The sequence below is a fragment of the Ostrinia nubilalis genome, chromosome 30 (genome assembly GCF_963855985.1).
Source record: "Ostrinia nubilalis chromosome 30, ilOstNubi1.1, whole genome shotgun sequence".
Lineage (NCBI taxonomy): Eukaryota > Metazoa > Arthropoda > Insecta > Lepidoptera > Crambidae > Ostrinia > Ostrinia nubilalis.
The window spans coordinates 76,876-97,763 of record NC_087117.1 but is presented as its reverse complement, the minus strand read 5'-3'; the positions used below and the strand labels follow the sequence as shown (position 1 = coordinate 97,763).

Sequence of the window (20,888 nt, the reverse complement as noted above, 5' to 3'; positions counted from 1 at the left end):
AGCTACAAGGAAGGCTCCCGGGCTACACTCACCCGGCGCGGGCCGCCGGGCTCGCGGCGCACGGCGTACAGCCGCACGTGGTGGTCGGCGCTGCCGGCGGCCAGGAAGGCGCCGCCCGCCGACCACGCCGCGCAGACCATGGGCCGCGCTACTGTGTGTGAGCTACAAGGAAGGCTCCCGGGCTACACTCACCCGGCGCGGGCCGCCGGGCTCGCGGCGCACGGCGTACAGCCGCACGTGGTGGTCGGCGCTGCCGGCGGCCAGGAAGGCGCCGCCCGCCGACCACGCCGCGCAGACCATGGGCCGCGCTACTGTGTGTGAGCTACAAGGAAGGCTCCCGGGCTACACTCACCCGGCGCGGGCCGCCGGGCTCGCGGCGCACGGCGTACAGCCGCACGTGGTGGTCGGCGCTGCCGGCGGCCAGGAAGGCGCCGCCCGCCGACCACGCCGCGCAGACCATGGGCCGCGCTACTGTGTGTGAGCTACAAGGAAGGCTCCCGGGCTACACTCACCCGGCGCGGGCCGCCGGGCTCGCGGCGCACGGCGTACAGCCGCACGTGGTGGTCGGCGCTGCCGGCGGCCAGGAAGGCGCCGCCCGCCGACCACGCCGCGCAGACCATGGGCCGCGCTACTGTGTGCGAGCTACAAGGAAGGCTCCCGGGCTACACTCACCCGGCGCGGGCCGCCGGGCTCGCGGCGCACGGCGTACAGCCGCACGTGGTGGTCGGCGCTGCCGGCGGCCAGGAAGGCGCCGCCCGCCGACCACGCCGCGCAGACCATGGGCCGCGCTACTGTGTGTGAGCTACAAGGAAGGCTCCCGGGCTACACTCACCCGGCGCGGGCCGCCGGGCTCGCGGCGCACGGCGTACAGCCGCACGTGGTGGTCGGCGCTGCCGGCGGCCAGGAAGGCGCCGCCCGCCGACCACGCCGCGCAGACCATGGGCCGCGCTACTGTGTGTGAGCTACAAGGAAGGCTCCCGGGCTACACTCACCCGGCGCGGGCCGCCGGGCTCGCGGCGCACGGCGTACAGCCGCACGTGGTGGTCGGCGCTGCCGGCGGCCAGGAAGGCGCCGCCCGCCGACCACGCCGCGCAGACCATGGGCCGCGCTACTGTGTGCGAGCTACAAGGAAGGCTCCCGGGCTACACTCACCCGGCGCGGGCCGCCGGGCTCGCGGCGCACGGCGTACAGCCGCACGTGGTGGTCGGCGCTGCCGGCGGCCAGGAAGGCGCCGCCCGCCGACCACGCCGCGCAGACCATGGGCCGCGCTACTGTGTGCGAGCTACAAGGAAGGCTCCCGGGCTACACTCACCCGGCGCGGGCCGCCGGGCTCGCGGCGCACGGCGTACAGCCGCACGTGGTGGTCGGCGCTGCCGGCGGCCAGGAAGGCGCCGCCCGCCGACCACGCCGCGCAGACCATGGGCCGCGCTACTGTGTGTGAGCTACAAGGAAGGCTCCCGGGCTACACTCACCCGGCGCGGGCCGCCGGGCTCGCGGCGCACGGCGTACAGCCGCACGTGGTGGTCGGCGCTGCCGGCGGCCAGGAAGGCGCCGCCCGCCGACCACGCCGCGCAGATCATGTGGCAGGCGCCTGGGCGGAGACGCTCCACGAATTGCACTGGCTGCAAGAAATATTACGTAGCTGTAGCAGTCGCCTAACACAGGAGTTTGTCCGTGGTGCATAATCTTTTCTTAAAACCTTTAAACCTTTGTTTGTCACCTGTCATCCGCTTTGCAATGGAGGGAAGTCGAACCTTAATTTCAAACTCCTCCTATGTTCTTCTGATTAATTTCGTTGCGGGTCCAATGACAGTTTAACTTTCCCCCGGGACAAACTTGACCTTCATTGGTTGGGTTTTTGTGGCGGTCAAGCTGTAGATCCTGGTTACACAGGAGTTGCAGTGGTGGGAACGAGAGGTGGGAATAGTCCCGTTAACACAGGAGTTACAGCGGTGGGAACGAGAGATGGGAATAGTCCCGTTTGTAGCAGTCGCCTAGATGCGTTAGGAAGTACAGAAAATCATAAATGGGAAAAAATTAAGGCAATGTACCAATGTTTATTTCTCTCAACCCTTAGTCGTGTGACATCCAATAAATAATTTGAATTTGGTCAATAATGCACGGACACTAATTAAGATAAAACTGACGAACCTAAATATGTCTTTTAAGTCATTGAGGAGTTAAATGGTCTGCAGATTGCCTTAGTAGCAGCAACAGGTAAGTCTTAACACATTATATTATAGATGAGTACATTTCAACCGATTGTCCATAAAGAAGCTCATTGGTGCAAGTTGATAAAAGCTTATAAAAACAAAAGCATTATTTCCGAAAATTCCGAGGTACCACTGCAAGTAAAATAAAACCTAAAAACAAAAGCATAAAGATGGAAGGTCTGTTAAAAGCAAAATCAATTAATAGTCGGTACCTGCGAGAGGAACTGTCCGTCGGCGCACGTCCAGAAGGCAACGGAGCCGTCGGTGGAGGTGGAGGCCAGCCAGCGCACGTCGTGCGCCAGCGGCGCCCAGTGCACCGCCGTGATCGTGCCTGCACACAACATTAAGGCTCAAACTCAAATTCTAAGCATTTCTTGAGAGCCGTGATCGTGCCTGCACACAACATGTAGGCTCAAAGTCAAATTCTAAGCTTTTCTTGAGAACTTGGACCCTTTCCAGGGTACATATCCCAAATACACCACTACATTTTTATCACCGAAAAAATTTTAACAGGTAAGTAATTTTGAGTTCTAATAAATGTTACATTATCTTACGTAAATAGTGCTAGCGACGAGTGTGTCCATAAATTACCAATTTTGGGATTAAATTTTGAGTAACTTTATTTAACTTTTTTTTACATAAATAGGATCAGTATCAATAACATTACGCAGATATTTTTTTTCGGTGATAAAAATGCGATGGGTGAATTGTATAGCTTGCCCTACAACTACTTCGGGACAACATATGGGCTGGTGTTGAGCAGAAGTGACAGAAGATATTCTGTCAGTTTTAAAATAGCACGTTTAAAAGTCGTAAGTTCACAGGACACAGAAAAACACGGTCTCGGTGCACTTCGTACATCGCCGTGATCGTGCCTGCACACAACAGATAAACGGCTTCAAATAACACGTTTTGACATAAGTCGTGCAACAACGTGCAACGTTCACAGAACACGGAAAATCACAGGGGTAAAAGAAATAAAGAAATAAAGTATTTATTTGACGAGAGCACCAGGCGCTCCACGGAGCCGGCGGCCAGCAAGGCGCCGTCCGCCGACGCGACACGTCCGTGATCCCTGCTGTGTCTCACCGGCGTGCGCGTGCAGCACGGCCGTGGGCGCGCCGCTGGCCAGCTCCCACACGCGCACCAGGCGCTCCACGGAGCCGGCGGCCAGCAAGGCGCCGTCCGCCGACGCGACACGTCCGTGATCCCTGCTGTGTCTCACCGGCGTGCGCGTGCAGCACGGCCGTGGGCGCGCCGCTGGCCAGCTCCCACACGCGCACCAGGCGCTCCACGGAGCCGGCGGCCAGCAAGGCGCCGTCCGCCGACGCGACACGTCCGTGATCCCTGCTGTGTCTCACCGGCGTGCGCGTGCAGCACGGCCGTGGGCGCGCCGCTGGCCAGCTCCCACACGCGCACCAGGCGCTCCACGGAGCCGGCGGCCAGCAAGGCGCCGTCCGCCGACGCGACACGTCCGTGATCCCTGCTGTGTCTCACCGGCGTGCGCGTGCAGCACGGCCGTGGGCGCGCCGCTGGCCAGCTCCCACACGCGCACCAGGCGCTCCACGGAGCCGGCGGCCAGCAAGGCGCCGTCCGCCGACGCGACACGTCCGTGATCCCTGCTGTGTCTCACCGGCGTGCGCGTGCAGCACGGCCGTGGGCGCGCCGCTGGCCAGCTCCCACACGCGCACCAGGCGCTCCACGGAGCCGGCGGCCAGCAAGGCGCCGTCCGCCGACGCGACACGTCCGTGATCCCTGCTGTGTCTCACCGGCGTGCGCGTGCAGCACGGCCGTGGGCGCGCCGCTGGCCAGCTCCCACACGCGCACCAGGCGCTCCACGGAGCCGGCGGCCAGCAAGGCGCCGTCCGCCGACGCGACACGTCCGTGATCCCTGCTGTGTCTCACCGGCGTGCGCGTGCAGCACGGCCGTGGGCGCGCCGCTGGCCAGCTCCCACACGCGCACCAGGCGCTCCACGGAGCCGGCGGCCAGCAAGGCGCCGTCCGCCGACGCGACACGTCCGTGATCCCTGCTGTGTCTCACCGGCGTGCGCGTGCAGCACGGCCGTGGGCGCGCCGCTGGCCAGCTCCCACACGCGCACCAGGCGCTCCACGGAGCCGGCGGCCAGCAAGGCGCCGTCCGCCGACGCGACACGTCCGTGATCCCTGCTGTGTCTCACCGGCGTGCGCGTGCAGCACGGCCGTGGGCGCGCCGCTGGCCAGCTCCCACACGCGCACCAGGCGCTCCACGGAGCCGGCGGCCAGCAAGGCGCCGTCCGCCGACGCGACACGTCCGTGATCCCTGCTGTGTCTCACCGGCGTGCGCGTGCAGCACGGCCGTGGGCGCGCCGCTGGCCAGCTCCCACACGCGCACCAGGCGCTCCACGGAGCCGGCGGCCAGCAAGGCGCCGTCCGCCGACGCGACACGTCCGTGATCCCTGCTGTGTCTCACCGGCGTGCGCGTGCAGCACGGCCGTGGGCGCGCCGCTGGCCAGCTCCCACACGCGCACCAGGCGCTCCACGGAGCCGGCGGCCAGCAAGGCGCCGTCCGCCGACGCGCACACGTCCGTGATCTCTGCGCCAGCGCCTCGCAGCGTGCTCAGCAGCCGCCCGTCGCGCGCGTCCCACACCTTCACCAGCAGGTCGTCCGCGCCCTGCACCAGACCAAACTTTGAAACATCCGGCTCGAAGGACCACATACATATGCCCTGTATCAAGATTCAAGAGACAGGTACATCACATCACACACGCCCTGTATAAAGAGACAAGTACATCACACATGCCCTGTCAAGATAAATAAATAAATAAAAATAAAATAAAATAAAAGGTATTTATTTATTTATTTATTTATTTATTTATTAGGTACACCAACAAAGTCACATACACAATACAGTTCATACATTTTAACATGGTTTAACACCTGATACGTATTATACTGATTTATTTCAGGCATAGCCCATAAAAGTGTTAGTAACAAAGGTCTTATAAACTATGGTTAGATAAGATACAGGTACATCACACATTCCCTGTATAAAGAGATAGGTACCTAACACATGCCCTGTATCAAAAGACAGGTACTAACACATGCCCTGTGTCAAGAGACAGGTACCTAACAAATACCCTGTATAAAGAAAAAAGAACATATTACATGCCCTGTATGGACAAGGACATATCGCATGCCCTGTATAGAAAAGGACATACAGCATGCCCTGTATAGACAAGGATATATCGCATGCCCTGTATAGACAAGGACATATCGCATGCCCTGTATAGACAAGGACATATAGCATGCCCTGTATAGACAAGGATATATCGCATGCCCTGTATAGACAAGGACATATCGCATGCCCTGTATAGACAAGGACATATAGCATGCCCTGTATAGACAAGGATATATCGCATGCCCTGTATAGACAAGGACATATCGCATGCCCTGTATAGACAAGGACATATCGCATGCCCTGTATAACGGAGCGTAACATATCGCATGCCCTGTTACATGCACAGTGTGACGTCACGCACCGTGACCACGTAGCGGCCGGTGCAGTCGAACACGAGGCAGTAGACGGCGGACAGGTGGCCGAGCGTGCGGCGTTGTAGCTGCAGCCCGCCCAGTAGCCGCGCCGGGAACAATATAGAGCATGCACAGTGTGACGTCACGCACCGTGACCACGTAGCGGCCGGTGCAGTCGAACACGAGGCAGTAGACGGCGGACAGGTGGCCGAGCGTGCGGCGTTGTAGCTGCAGCCCGCCCAGTAGTCGCGCAGGGAACATGGCGCGCCCGCCGGCGCCGCCCGCCCTGGCTGCCGCGCCCACGCCCAACTCGCGCGCCACCACTCGGCGGACTATAACAACCAAACAATATTTGAAAATGGTAAATAACTTGAAAAATCGAACTGCCTAAGGCGGGAATTGAACCCACGACCTTTCGCTCTTCCAACTGAGCTAATTAGACACAGGTTCAATCGTGGGTTTAATTCCCGCCTTAGGCAGTCCGGTTTTTTCAACGGGTATCGACATTGCGATGCTGGCTCGCGAGGCGTGTGTCTCTATTGCACTTAAGGCTGTTTTTTGACTTGTCGGCGCGGTAGCAGCACGAAATCAGGAACGCTCCATTGAAATATAGACGCTCGGCAAGCTTTCGGTACCCAACTGCCGAGCGTGCTTATGTCGTGCCGCTGCCGTGGCGACAAGTGAGACAACAGCCTAAGGTGTCTACGCTAGATGAGCTGAGCACGAACAGAGGACGAACTGGAGTCAAAATTGTAGTATGGACCGATTTACGAGGCTCGAACGAGCGTTTAGCTTGTGCTCGACTGTGTTCCGCCGTTGTCGGTTTTTGACGAACGGAGGTTTGACCACCACAAAAGGATTTGCATAGCGCTCTACTATGCTCGAGGAGTGTGATAGGCTTGTTGTAGATCGACACTTACACCGCGAGTAATTCGATTTGCGCTCAGCTCATGTTCGGCTCGTCTAGAGTAGACCTCCTGTCGATGTATTGCTCAAACGAGCAAATTCCCAAGTTATCTCGAGATGTCGATACACGCCTTTATAGGGCGACTTCAAATCACAGTCGACGACGCTACAAGTGGCACTAATGCCACGCCAGTAATAGATTATGGACGCCAGCAATCGCAAAGCCACTGATCCTCATCAACAGCTACTAAATTAAATGGCAAATTGATTGTTAGAGACTTTAAAATTGGTATGGGTTTCACATGACATGCAAGCCGTTAAAAGCAAAGAGAGAATCTCATTATTATTTGACTATAGAGCAGGAAACGTATGAAGACAAACGCGAGAAATGTTTGGTTCGCAGGGAAGCTAGTTGATTAGTAACGCTCCCTCCAAAATCCACAAGTAAATTTAGATTTTCATCAGGGATGGACGAAGTTCTACCTAAAAATAAACATCAAAGACTCACCAAGCGAATGGTCCTGCTTATGCGAGGCATACTTCGGTTTCGGCCGCACCAGCGTCTCACTGAGCAGCGAGAGGCGCGCCGTGAGTTTCTCGCTCAAGTCCGCTTGGGGCGACGTCGGCGCGGTCGGGCTCCCGGCGCCGGCACCGGCACCGGTCCCGGCGGAGGGGGCGGGGCGCGAGGGGAGCGCGGACACGGAGCGAGCGAGAGAGAGCGCTCGCTCGCACACGGACGCTAGGCGGCTCCATGACACGTCCGTGTATTGAGATGCCTGCAAGAAACGAAATATTTCTTATGCGCATCTTAAGGGCCTGTAACTTCTTTATTTGTAGAGATATTTTCATGATTATTTCACAAATATTATTGATTTTACTTATATTTTCAAGTTTTATTAATAGGAAAGAATCAGAAGTGGAATGAAGAATGTTCACTAATTTTGTTTTTTAGCTTTCTGTATTCTCTGTTAAAAATAAAAAATACACGTGAAAGAATTATTTCGATACGTCAATTAGTTTCCAAAATATTGAATTTTAAAGGTGCGGGCGGCAGCCGGCCCGCCATTTTATGCGCGTGACGTCATAATACAGTGGCTGGCTCAAATTTGTATGGGTGAAATCTTGCAAGCTGAATTAAGACCCACTTCCGGACTACCGATTAAGCTGAAATTTCGCATACATACATGTGTATGCGAAATTTCAGCTTAATTTGGATGACCATGCAATGTCAAAGTCAAAGTCAAAATTTCTTTATTTGTTTAGACTAATAAATAGTTCTTACAAATCGTCATATGCTCTTAAGGAGCCTCTACATGTCTCATAATCTTTTTACCCTACCAGCGCTTCGAGACCAACATTTGGCAAGTGCTGAGAAGAAGCGCCGCAACAAACTCAGTCACCACTGTCTGCCGGTTAATATAAATAAATAGAAATAGTAGTAGTAGGTACATTCGATTCAGGAGCAGTTCACTGAATTTACCATGCATTCTTGTATGGTGTATCATAAGAATGGGTATACAAGATTGCGTGGTATATTAAACAAGGTAGTGACGTGCTAATATCTAGACTTACATATTAAGGTACTAGTAGAAATGACTCGCATACATAAATTTGAATAACTTGGATTGACCAGTCCCCGAAAGCAGCGCCTGTTCACAGACATGACGAGTGAACCAGCCATCGCTTCACTCGACCATATTAGAGGGAATGTAACGACCCGCCTCACTACGCCACCACCCCAGAGACATTTTAGTGAGAATGACAATGCCAAGTTATCTCTTTAAAAAGAAAACTAATAATAAAGCTAAGTAACAGTCCAGATTGAGAAGCATGACACTATAACATTTGAGAAATTATTATTAGTTTATACAATATTACTTTTCATTTTAATTCTTTTTAGTGCGAGCATGAGAGGACCATAATCCTACTCCCAGGATGACTTATCATTAAGAAAATCTCGAGTTGTATAATAGGCTTTTTTAAGCATGTGATCTTTAACTATACCTTTAAATTTATTATACGGTAGCTCTTTATATTTATCAGGGACTTTGTTATAAAAATGGATACCTTGTCCCATAAAAGTGGCAAACACTTTATTAAGTCTAAAAGCGGGTATAGCCAATTTATTTTTATTTCTAGTGTTAATTTGGTGAATATCACTTTTCTTTTTGAATTCGTTAATATTTTGTTGAATAAATAGAATACAGTTTAAGATGTATTGTGAAGCGGCCGTGAGAATGCCAATTTCTTTAAACAATTCTCTAAGGGACGCTCTTGCTTTCATTTTATACAAGTATCTTATCGCACGTTTTTGCAAAATAAATATTGTTTCAAAATCTGCAGCTTTGCCCCATAGCATGATTCCATATGACATTAGGCTATGAAAGTAGCTAAAGTAGACTAAGCGAGCTGTTGAAACATCGGTTAATGACCGTATCCTTTTTATTGCAAAAGCCGCTGAGCTGAGCTTTCCCGCCAGAGTTTCTATATGGGGGCCCCACTGGAGTTTTGAATCCAGGGTAATTCCCAGAAATACAGTAGAGTCTACCAGATCGATTGCATTATTATTAAGTTCTATTTGGGTACTAACTGTTTTTACGTTAGGCAAAGAGAATTTTATACATTTTGTTTTCTTTGCATTGAGTTGTAAATTATTTGTAGTGAACCAACTTAAAACTCTTGTTAGTGCATTATTTACATCGTCAAAGTTATACGTCAATATTATGATGACATGGAGCTGATCTGATGATGGAGCTGGAAGGTGGCCATAGGTACTCCATAATAAAACGACTTAACTCCATCGAGTTTGGGCTCGTTCGTTTTGTATTGACGAGTACTTCAATTCTATATAATAATCAGGGTCTGATGATGGAGCTGGAAGGTACTTCGCAATAAAACGACACAATCGCATCAAGTTTGGGTTTGGTTGAATTTTAATTTCTGTGATGGGTCTGGGTGTTAATATGTATAATATGTATGTATTTACAAAAACAAAATGTATTTGGGTCATTCCATGAAAATCTGTATATTTTCGACGTCATTTTGTCCTAAGGAAGTCGAACCTTAATTTCGAACTCCTCCTATGTTCTTCTGATTAATTTCGTTGCGGGTCCAATGACAGTTTAACTTTCCCCCGGGACAAACTTGACCTTCATTGGTTGGGTTTTTGTGGCGGTCAAGCTGTAGATCCTGGCTACACAGGAGTTGCAGTGGTGGGAACGAGAGGTGGGAATAGTCCCGTCATTTTGTCCTAAACATTTTTAAGATGCTTTTGAATACTTTATTAGTGTAAATTATAGTTTATTTGTTAATTATGTTATGTCTAAAAGGGCCAGACACTTTATGGTTTATTTTAGGAGAAATTATAACTTTCAATTTTTTCATACTACATTACTCCTATATGACTTTTAATAAATTATAAAACTTATAACCTTATCATTTTTATGTAAGTTAATATACTTAATGTAGTTGTTTTGTTATTATCACTTTATAAAAAACGTCATTCCTTAACTAGTAACTTAGTCCCTAGCGCCATTAAAAGCTAGGGCCTGACGGTCTAGGGACTGACGATTTGGAGTAAAACTTAACACAAATGCAGATTAACTTTATGTTATAAGATGCTTAATACGATGTGCCGAAAATAGCCAAAAAACCACACGTAAACACTATTAAATTATGGGTCATTCCATAAAAATCTGTATATTTTCGACGTCATTTTGTCCGTAACTTTTTTAAGATGCTTTTGAATACTTTATTAGTGTAAATTATAGTTTATTAATTAATTATGTTATGTCTAAAAGGGCCAGTCACTTTATGCTTTATTTTAGGAGAAATTATAATTTTCAATTTTTTCATACTACATTACTCCTATATGACTTCTAATAAAGTATAAAACATATAACCTTAACATTTATAGATAAGTTAATATACATAATGTAGTTGTTTTGTTATTATCACTATATAAAAAACATCATTCCCTAACTAGTAATTTAGTCCCAAGTGCCGTTTAAAGCTAGGGCCTGACGCTCTAGGGACTGACGATTTGGAGTAAAACTTAACACAAATGCAGATTAACTTTATATTATAAGATGCTTAATACGATGTGCCGAAAATAGCCAAAAAACCACACGTAAATACTATTAAATTATATACAATTTCCTATTGTAATCAATAAAGCTACTCAACTAGGGACTGACGAAGTGACTGGATTAACACATGATTTCGCAACAACTGGCACGTTTGCACTAATTAAAAAAACGGCTACCGCAAAGCCAGTATGGTCTGAGGATAACTTCGTATCGTACTTTAAACTCAACTAAATGTCATTCACTAATACATATTAAAGCGCAAAATTATAAAATCAGTGCGTGGCGAGGGAATGACGCTAAAAGCTGTAGACTCTTTTTCAACTAAAGAAAATCAAATTATTGTTTATTGAAACCGCAAAATATTAATAGAATTTGGTGTAATATACATTTAAATAGATTATTCGTTAATTAAAACAAAGGATAAAGTTGATGTTTTTATAAATGTGGGTCCCAAAACACAAACTTTTGGAGTACGGACATGCCTAGGGAATGACGTTTTGGGTCATTCAAAAGTAATTTAAGATGTTTTAAAAATAGTTTCAAAAAATATCAATGGGTGATGAATAAAGCACATTGCGAGCTGTTATTTAACAATTTTGGAATAAAATATTAACAAATATTTCATGTGAAATGTGGCGCGGACTAAGAGTTGACATATTTTTGTGGAATGACCCTTATATACAATTTCCTATTGTAATCAATAAAGCTACTCAACTAGGGACTGACGAAGTGACTGGGTCAACACATGTTTCCGTAACAATTGGCACGTTTGCACTAATTCAAAAAACGGTTGCCACAAAGTCAGTATGGTCTGAAGATAACATCGTATCGTACTTTAAACTCAACTAAATGTCATTCACTCTAAATACTTATTAAAGCGCAAAATTATAAAATGAGTGAGTGGCGAGGGAATGACGTTAAAAGCTGTGGACTCTTTTTCAACCTAATAAAATCAAATTATTGTTTATTGAAACCGCAAAATATTGATAGAATTTAGTGTAATATACGTTTAAATAGCTTATTCGTTAATTAAAACAAAGGATCAAGTTGATGTTTCTATAAATATGGGTTCCAAAAGACAAACTTTTGGAGTACGGACATGCCTAGGGAATGACGTTATGGGTCATTTAAAAGGAATTTAAGATGTTTGAAAATTAGTTTTAAAAAATATAAATGGGTGATGAATAAAACACATTGCGAGCTGTTATTTAACAATTTTGGAATAAAATATTAACAAATATTCCATGTGAAATGTGACGCGGACTAAGAGTTGACATATTTTTGTGGAATGACCCATTTAAGTATGTTTATATCCGTTGTCTAGTGAGCGGACACTGTAAATGTACGTCACGCGGGGTCACGTGACCGTCGGCGGGACTCGATATTTAAGCGAACTTTCAATGCCTATAAAATCATAACTACTGGGTATTTTTGAATGAAATAAAAACAAATGTATTTGTATATGTAAAAGCTTAACTGTAACAAAGGTTTCAAGTGATTTTGCATACCTAGTAACATTCTCAATTGTGTAAAGCAATCGTAATCATTGACAGTTCATAACGTAGGTACGATAAAGTCAGTTATACAAAGCGTTTGGCAGAGTAATCGTACGTTAAGAACTGTCAAATGATTACGATTGCTTTACACAATTCCACCTCTGAACCTTCTCCATTAGATATACAGGATGTCCCTGTAAGTATGGGTAAAACAAAAAGCATTGACTTTACTATGCAAATGCAATGCAAAAAATGAAGTCCCTAAACTTATTGGCTGATTACTGAAGTACTAATTGCCTAAATGGGTAACATAATGTACTGGATAATATGATAACCACATCTTGTAAACATTCATGAAATGCAATAACACATTTTGACTTTTGAATTGTCTGAAATTTTTTTGGAAGAATTGAACTTCCTTCTCTTGGGGAAAGTTGATGCATTTGAGCCGTATAATCAATCCTCCTTTTTTGACACCCTGTAAAAGAACGCAAGCAGAAATGTTATAAATAATACCAAAGTTAAGTGGCAGTGGGCGTGGCACATAGAACTGATGGGCAGAAAAGTTCTCGAGTGGTGACCAGTGACCACAGACAACAAGGTACTTAAATGTCAAAATGAGCAAAAAAAATTGTTAAGTATTGGTATTCCAAATAAATTATTTCAATAGTAACAATAAAGACATTATCCTTCTTCTAGTACATTCAAGTATAGGAAGTTTTTGTCAACATTAACATACATGTTGTGATGTTGTACCACATGATGCAAATAAAGATGATTATGAAATGAGTCAATTAATTTAATACCAGATATGGAATCTTGGATTATTGCTTAATTACCAATATATGAATATCTTTTGGAGTCCTGTAAGTTGGTCTCTAAGGTTTGAATTTGTTTGGGCTAGCTAAAGTACCCTGAGGCACACAAATTAATACAATTTATTTTAAAAATATGAACCTATCTTTTCTGTGTAGTACAAAAGACTTGCGAATTTAGAGATGATAGAAAACTATAATTAATTAGATAATAATTAATAATCTCATCAACCAGGCTATTATTGGACCAATTAGGAGGCTCATGAGCGTTAGTGGTGCATTTGATTGTTTTCTTATTAGTATTTTCTATGAATGGGTGTGGCATAGTTGAATGCCCCGAGTACAAAGTCATCGCAAGAGCGCAGGTTCAAACTTTGCCGCCACTCGCCGCGCTCAACTCGTGACAGCAACAAAGGTCATGGCCGCCCCCGAACGCGTACGACGAGCTCGCCCGAATGCGCTCGGCCGCAACGAGCGAGACACAGCACTCGAGGCAACGCACCTCCCGTGCGCCAGAAAAGGACGACAACACTCCTAATTACGCTAACACCTCATCACTCAATAGAATGATATAACAAATTTTTCGCAAATTCACGAAAAACTCATTATTTCTCACATAAACCTCGCCAAAACATTTTTTACGATTTTCCACCGTATTTTCATGCTCATTTCCGTGCAAACCCCAACTTAAGATTTTTCGCCGTTTTCTCGCAATTTCAGGATTTCCCGTCGCAAAAGTTGTTTTCAATAGTAAATAAACAAAGTTTACAGCAGTAAATAGCCAAAAACTTACAAGTTCCTCATACGATTGGGCGTGCTCGTTGCCTTGCCAGTCGAGCCTGCGGGGCAGTACCTGGAACACGACGGATCGTTCACAAAGTTTTCAGCAAAGTTTCAGGAAGTTTGACAGTCGCTACCACGTGCGTTTGCGATCAAAACAACAATAAGCTCGTACCCGGCACTAGGAAAAGCACTAACTCACCTCGACGCTCTCGAGCTCTTTTAGCAAGGTCTGCAACAGAAAAGATCACATTGAGTCACTTTTCTCGCACAAAAATAATATCTAGATGTATTTCTATCGAATTTACCTTTGCAGTTTCCTTCAGAGGTCCACCGGAGAGAAATTTCGCTATCAGAAAGTAGAGCTCTGTAACCGGGAAAGCTACCATTAGTACGACCTCGGTGGTTGAACACTCACAATTCACAGCTTATTTTTGAGGCGATAGACTCACCAGGAACGACCCTGAGCGTCTCGATGGACTCATCCATAATCCTAGAATTTATTTAGTTCCATAAAACTGCACTTGCACATCACAAACACCAAAAAAATCGAAGAAACATTTTACGTTTCATCACATTGTTGACGACAGATAATGCACTTTTCTGTAATAGCAACAGTGTGACCACTTTTTCATCAGATAATCTACCAAAAACGATGCTCAAATCTACCAAAATCTACCAAGACCTATTTAAAATTCTACTTAAATTCTACCACATAAAATAAAACATATAATTTGAACAAAATATAGTATTTTTATTTATTTATCATCATCATTATAGTCTTTTTTAACATTTTTATATATTTTTTTGTCATTTTTCATTACTTATAGCATGGATGCTTCAGGTTTAAAATTTGTGCAATTTCCAGCGCTCTTTATAATATTAGTATAGATGTTACGGTTAATGTGATAAATTGAAAATTATTAATAATAACCGGTTATTATGAATAATTACCGACAGTCGCGGTAAAAGTGATACATTAATCACATTTAACAGAGATTATTTAATAATTCAACCTTAGTACTAACAAATTTCATAAAAGAGAACAACATCTTGTGTACGTGCTCGTGTACAGCCAAACTTTTGAACGTTTTGATGTCATATATTAATATAATTTGGTATAATGAGTTTTGAATGTTTCTTGCATAATATTATAGCCTGACCAGGAACATAAAAACCCTGGCATAGAGGCGCATCAATTGCATTTGATAGTGCAACACTGAGTACAGTCGTGCCTGTGTTAAAATAATAGGCTAACTTTATGTATCAGGATTCAGGATTACGGGCTAATTTAATCCCAACTAATATTATAAATATTTTCATAAATTAACGAAAACATATTATTATAGGTAACCTGGTTTAAATAAATTAAATGAAACCATCAATCGAGCTAGTAGGATTTATTTTATTATTCATCAATAATCAAATTCAGAACTTGAATATTCAACTGTAATGTCTGCTCATGAACGCTTCAAACTCGGTACTTCTTTCCCAATTCCATAAAATTCAACACTTAGAAAGTGACAAAAAACTTTAAAATAGGTAGTTGAAACAAACCACAGCTAATTTTCATAGTGGACTGTACTATACGATAAACATGTCAGTCAATTTGACAACCTTTGTTGGAAACATTATTCAATGAAAATATTGTCCGAACCCTTGGTATTTCTCTTCGACAAATACTTTAACACATTGTGAACCACTTTTCTTTCACGACTATAAAAAGATTTTAGCAATTTCATTCACAAAATCAATTGCGCACATTTAAAATAAAGTTTGTTTACACTTTGACAGCAATAGACTGACATGCAAGGTGACATGTCAATGAAGTTTTTAGTTATTGTTGCCATTAAAAGAAATTAGTACCATTAGATTTCCGCAACATGGCGAGGGTTTTTATGTTCCTGGTCAGGCTATACTTTTCCATGATGCCTATAACATAATGTTTTGATTTAAAGTGAAAAATGGGTTAAGGTGTTACTATTTAGTTTTATACACACATAAATGACCTCATATTAATCACATTTACCAAATCATGCGGTGATTATTCATAATAACTGGCGATTATTCATAATTTTCACATTTATCACTTTGGCCGTAACATAGATATAATTATAACGCTTTTAAAATTTGTACTATTTAATAATACAAGTTTTAAGTTTAATTTCATTGATAAATAAAAGTACTTCTTAAAAATAAACCCTTGGTTTGAACGTTTGAATTTTTTTATGTCGATATTAACAACACTAGCCAATATGTGGCAACATTTGTGTGCATTGAATTGAACTGTCAAGTTAGTTCGCCTTCATAAAGTGACCACAAACGGACCCTAAAGTTCTTTTTTTCTGGCCTGGATTCTCGGCTCGGTTACAATTTAATTTTGGACTACCATTTATTACAATGTTCTAAAAATACCAATTATCTACCAAAATCTACTAAACGATTTCGCACTACTAAATCATCGTTCTCTTTGCCTCAAATCTACCAAAAAAGTAGAAATCTACTAAAAGTGGTCACGCTGAATAGCAAAATGGCGTATGTTCGGTTGGTAAAGCAGCACCTGAAATGAAATCACATGGGTAAAGCAGTTCACTTAATAGTTTCAAGGTAAACTCATAGATGCCGCTAGCGTCATTTTAACATTTTTGAGTTCTAAGTTGGTTGCTTGAATTTATTTTTAATATTAATTAAAATCAATAAATGCTTTATTAATTGATTGGTTTATTATGTCTCTGTTCTCGTCAGAACGTCTTATAGATATTGTAGCCCACCTGAGCCCACCCTTGGTAGCCCTGCAGCGCAGCACTATCAGAATAAATTACACATTTTTTTACTTGTGGCAACATCAAACAGTAGTGTCAAAATTTATCAGGAGTATGCTGCATTCAGAAAAGGCTAGAAAAATGCAGAATAACACGATGAAACAATGGGTTTTTCAAGAAGAAAGTGTTTTATGAACAAGTTGATCAGTGCTGACTTAAGTGTTGGTGTGGATATTACGTGGTGTGTGACAAAATTGATGTTTGTGAGGGGTGGAGTACAGTGCTGATGTGTGAAGCTTGAAACCAGGAACTGGCTGGTTCTGTGAGGACTTACACACAAAAATACACATTAGAATGTCTTGTTGCAATACTTGATGATCTCCGGTTCTGATATAATGTAAGTACCATGTGCTTTTTGTTATGAGTTCAAAATTTGTTGTTCATAAGTTTTTTCAGTCATATGTTGGTAGTAAATAGTGCAAATCGATAAAATATCGATTAAGAGGTAAAAATACACCGAGGCTCCCCTCCCCTAGGCTCCAGTGGAGTGTAAACAAACAGGCTCTGCCATACCCACTTTTAAATTAGTTGCAACACAGTGATACACATTTTCTTGGAGGGAAATGTATTTTACTTTGAACAGTGAACAGTTGTTTGTATTGAATGTGTTTACTCAACATAAAATCATAATGGTTTCTTTTTTTATCCATAATTATTGGAAATGTATACAATAGTTTTTATTGTGTGCTATTAAACAAATAACACAGAGTGGTTTTCAGATGCAATAATACCATCCAAACATAGATTTATGTAACATTGATTTTATGTAACTTAACAGTAAAGGGCACTCATCTAAACCCCACCATATGTTGTTCAAATTTGTCCATTAAAATCATTATTTCACTGCCATATCTACTGAATTCATTCCTAAAGATGAGTGACTGAGATCACCAATGCCTTTTGAGCCACTTCAACTAAATATTATTCTTTATAGGAAATCTTTTGTAAATATGTGCTACTATACTTATGTTGTGAAGTGAACAAACTAACAATATGTGCAGTGCGTGGGCCAGTTTCAGACGGGACGGCTGGAATGCCCTGTAAGCGTACAATCATAGTTTCAGGCTGAGTTGCACAAGATTACTTTAACTGTATTTATAACAATAACCGGCATTTTTTTATGGAGTTTGACAGATTTTTCACGTTTGTTAAAGTAAGATGGTGCAACTCAGACTAAAAGTATGGAAAGGCATTCTATTATTCGTCAGTATTAGGAGAAATATAATATTATGTTGTAATGACAATGTTCTCTTGCAAGTAAAACCATCTAAGATGTAGTATTTTTATTGAAATCCTGACTACTTGTTGAATGTAACTGAATTAAGTATTTGTTAGAGCCTAATAGTGTGGTTTTCAGATTGGCCAACTGGAGATCAGATAGCCGCTGGACTATTGTCTTGAACCAACTAGTAAAACGAGCATAATTTAGCTTACCATGAGGGGTTAATGGGTATTTGTAAAAATGGAGTGAAATGCAGGAGGCTTTTTTCTAGTCCATATTGTAGCTGTTTTTGAAGCTTTTTCATTTTTATTTCAAAGTCAAAGTCAAAATGTGTTAATTGCATTTCATGAATGTTTACAAGATGTGGTTATCATATTATCCAGTACATCGTGTTACCCATTTGGGCTTAGCAATTAAATGATTGATTTAGTAATCAACGTGTAACGGATACAATAATATTTTTAATTTAAGTTTAAGTCACTGAAGTACTCGTTTAGGCTGTAGTAGCATTTTTTTATTAGTAGGTCCTTTAGATCTCTGAGGAATATTTTTTTGTTTCTTTTCTTAATACTATTGGTAGTTTATTGAATATTCTTATTGCAGTGCAATAATTATGGGCTGTCTCTATACATTGTTGTGCGACATTGAGGTATTTTAAAATGTGTTTATGTGTGTTGTTGCAGCGCGGCTAGCATCATGTCGAGCGCGGCGTCGTCGGGCGGCGCCCCCGGCGGCTCGGCCGTGGCGCTCGGCGGGCTCGGCGGCTCCCTCGAGGAGAAGGTACGTCATCAAACAGCCTGTGCCGTAAGAACTAACCAGTATGATATGATAAAACTGGTCTTGTAACATTAAAAACCTACCAAAATAATTGTTTCAAAGACAGATGTGGATCCATTATAGTGGGCTTGATGGGCGTACCCACACTAATAGACTCACGGTCTAATGAGATTGATAGGGTGATGATTTGATCTTTTTGAAGGCGGAAGCCACCTTAAATGTTAACACTTTACAATTAATACGAATTAAAACGACATTTTGTCATAAAAGTAATTTATTTTGAAAAGCTCATTCATTATCTAGGTATTCTTCACTGTTGCTATGTATTGCCTTTTAAGCTATCAAGATCATCCAGTTTATTTGGTGAAAGTGGTGAATAGAGAACTATCAAATATTCTGTGTGCTTTTATTAACATAGATTTTTATTGTTTGTCCATCGTCCCCCAATTCGATCTGTCCTCTAACTCTGAAGGTTGTCTCGAAGAGATAAGGCCGCCTCAATTGTGCCGCCTCTTATTGTTTCTGCACCTATTTACGTAATGTGCGGTGCTTATATTGAAGTGTATTTAATGTTTCATTATTAACACAGTTTTATTATTCTGTTTACTTATTCATTAAGAAATGTAAACAAATCGGTGATCAATTTTAACCTAGTTAACCTACATGATCGTTATTCAATAATAAACAATAGGTATAGAAAGTGTTGACTGTGTAAGTGTGAATGTTATTTCATTCAATAGGCGATTTAACCGCTTTTTAGAAGCTGAATGCAGCGACCACACATTAAAATTACATTGCACGCTTAAAAATGACAAACGCGGCAATTGAGTCGCTTTTCGGAAGCTCGACATAGCGTCTGAACGGTACACTCCGGCTCCGTACCCATTTGGATGCCTGTAGGCCTAAGATGCGCGCTGCGATAAGCGGTTATTACGCCGTTTTATCGATTTTCCCCATACATTTTGACGCCGATAAAAGTTATCACGGCGCGCATCTTAGGCCTACCTACTGGTCGTATCGACTTAGCATCTATGTCTACCTCTGAGTACTGTTGATCCATCATCAAAGCAGTCGCTAAATACTGCGTCCGAATCCGAATGCATAGTCGCGAAATTGCTGCACCGATAGAGTCACTAAAACGCGTTATTCCGATACCGCGTCCGAATGCATGAAGTTGCGAAATCATCGCAAAATCGCCAATCACCGCAGCTAAAAGTAGCATAAGATTTTAAAATTTCGCGCTCCATTTCAACCAAAATAGTAAGACACACAAGCCCGCCCGAACGGACGACGCCGCGAGCCGCCAGTCTGCTTGTGACCACGGCTGCAGCATCGCAGCCGAAACGTCAAGCCGTGAGTAACTCATCAATAAACGTCGCGTTAAAACCCGTGTCTTACTATTTTGGTTAAAAGTAGCATCAGAGTAAATACAAATGAGTAGGTCCTCTTCATAGAAACGCACGGGCGCGGTTTGTAAGTTAGCGCCAACACGTATGCGGTGCGCACACACACACTGACAAAATTTAGCGGGGATTAGCGGGGAGCCAGTCGTGGTTGCGCCGATCGTTCGCGCTCGGTGCGTTTCCATGAAGATGACCTACTCATTTGAATTTACTCTGGTAGCATGTCTGCTGTGGCCCTAAAGGCTTCATTGTCACTGTGCTTCAGGACTGCGACCTGCTGTGCCCGGTGTGCTTCGAGCTGATCGAGGAGGCGTACGTGACGCGCTGCGGGCACTCGTTCTGCTTCGCGTGCGTGGGCAAGGCCGTGGAGCTGCACCGCCGCTGCCCCAAGTGCGGCGCCGCGCTCGCCTCGCGCGACCACATCTTCCCCAACTTCTTGCTGAACGAGCTGGTGAGTGCTGGAGCCCTAGTGACGCGCTGCGGACACTCGCTTGCTCACAAGGCGGGGAGCTGCACCGCCGCTGCCCCAAGTGCGGCGCCGCGCTCGCCTCGCGCGACCACATCTTCCCCAACTTCCTGCTGAACGAGCTGTAGAGTGCTACAGGCCTAGTGACGCGCTGCGGACACTCGCTTGCTCGAAGGCCGTGGAGCTGCACCGCCGCTGCCCCAAGTGCGGCGCCGCGCTCGCCTCGCGCGACCACATCTTCCCCAACTTCCTGCTGAACGAGCTGGTGAGTGCTACAGGCCTGGTGACGCGCTGCGGACACTCGCTTGCTCGAAGGCCGTGGAGCTGCACCGCCGCTGCCCCAAGTGCGGCGCCGCGCTCGCCTCGCGCGACCACATCTTTCCCAACTT

At 44.8% G+C, this 20,888-nt stretch overlaps 2 protein-coding genes across 2 annotated transcripts in view; one reads left to right on the top strand and one right to left on the bottom strand.

Annotated features, from left to right (window-relative positions):
- Window positions 1-14,418, bottom strand: part of LOC135085876 (PH-interacting protein-like) — a 51,103-nt gene extending 36,685 nt beyond the window's left edge. The window contains exons 1-9 of the mRNA XM_063980660.1: window positions 14,262-14,418; window positions 14,118-14,176; window positions 14,012-14,041; window positions 13,823-13,882; window positions 7,139-7,406; window positions 5,875-6,056; window positions 4,663-4,864; window positions 2,426-2,544; window positions 1,473-1,622 (exon numbers count right to left, since the gene is read on the bottom strand). Coding sequence (XP_063836730.1) covers window positions 1,473-1,622; window positions 2,426-2,544; window positions 4,663-4,864; window positions 5,875-6,056; window positions 7,139-7,406; window positions 13,823-13,882; window positions 14,012-14,041; window positions 14,118-14,176; window positions 14,262-14,298 — 1,107 coding nt within the window. The 5' untranslated portion in view covers window positions 14,299-14,418. The remainder of the gene's footprint in view (window positions 1-1,472; window positions 1,623-2,425; window positions 2,545-4,662; window positions 4,865-5,874; window positions 6,057-7,138; window positions 7,407-13,822; window positions 13,883-14,011; window positions 14,042-14,117; window positions 14,177-14,261) is intronic.
- A 2,249-nt stretch (window positions 14,419-16,667) lies between these two features.
- LOC135085874 (E3 ubiquitin-protein ligase COP1) lies at window positions 16,668-20,616 on the top strand. Its single transcript, XM_063980659.1, has 3 exons — window positions 16,668-16,968; window positions 18,537-18,633; window positions 20,299-20,616. Exons 1-3 carry the CDS (start codon window positions 16,946-16,948, stop codon window positions 20,614-20,616), a joined length of 438 nt encoding a protein of 145 aa, XP_063836729.1. The 5' UTR covers window positions 16,668-16,945.
- The last annotated feature ends 272 nt before the right edge of the window (window positions 20,617-20,888 follow it).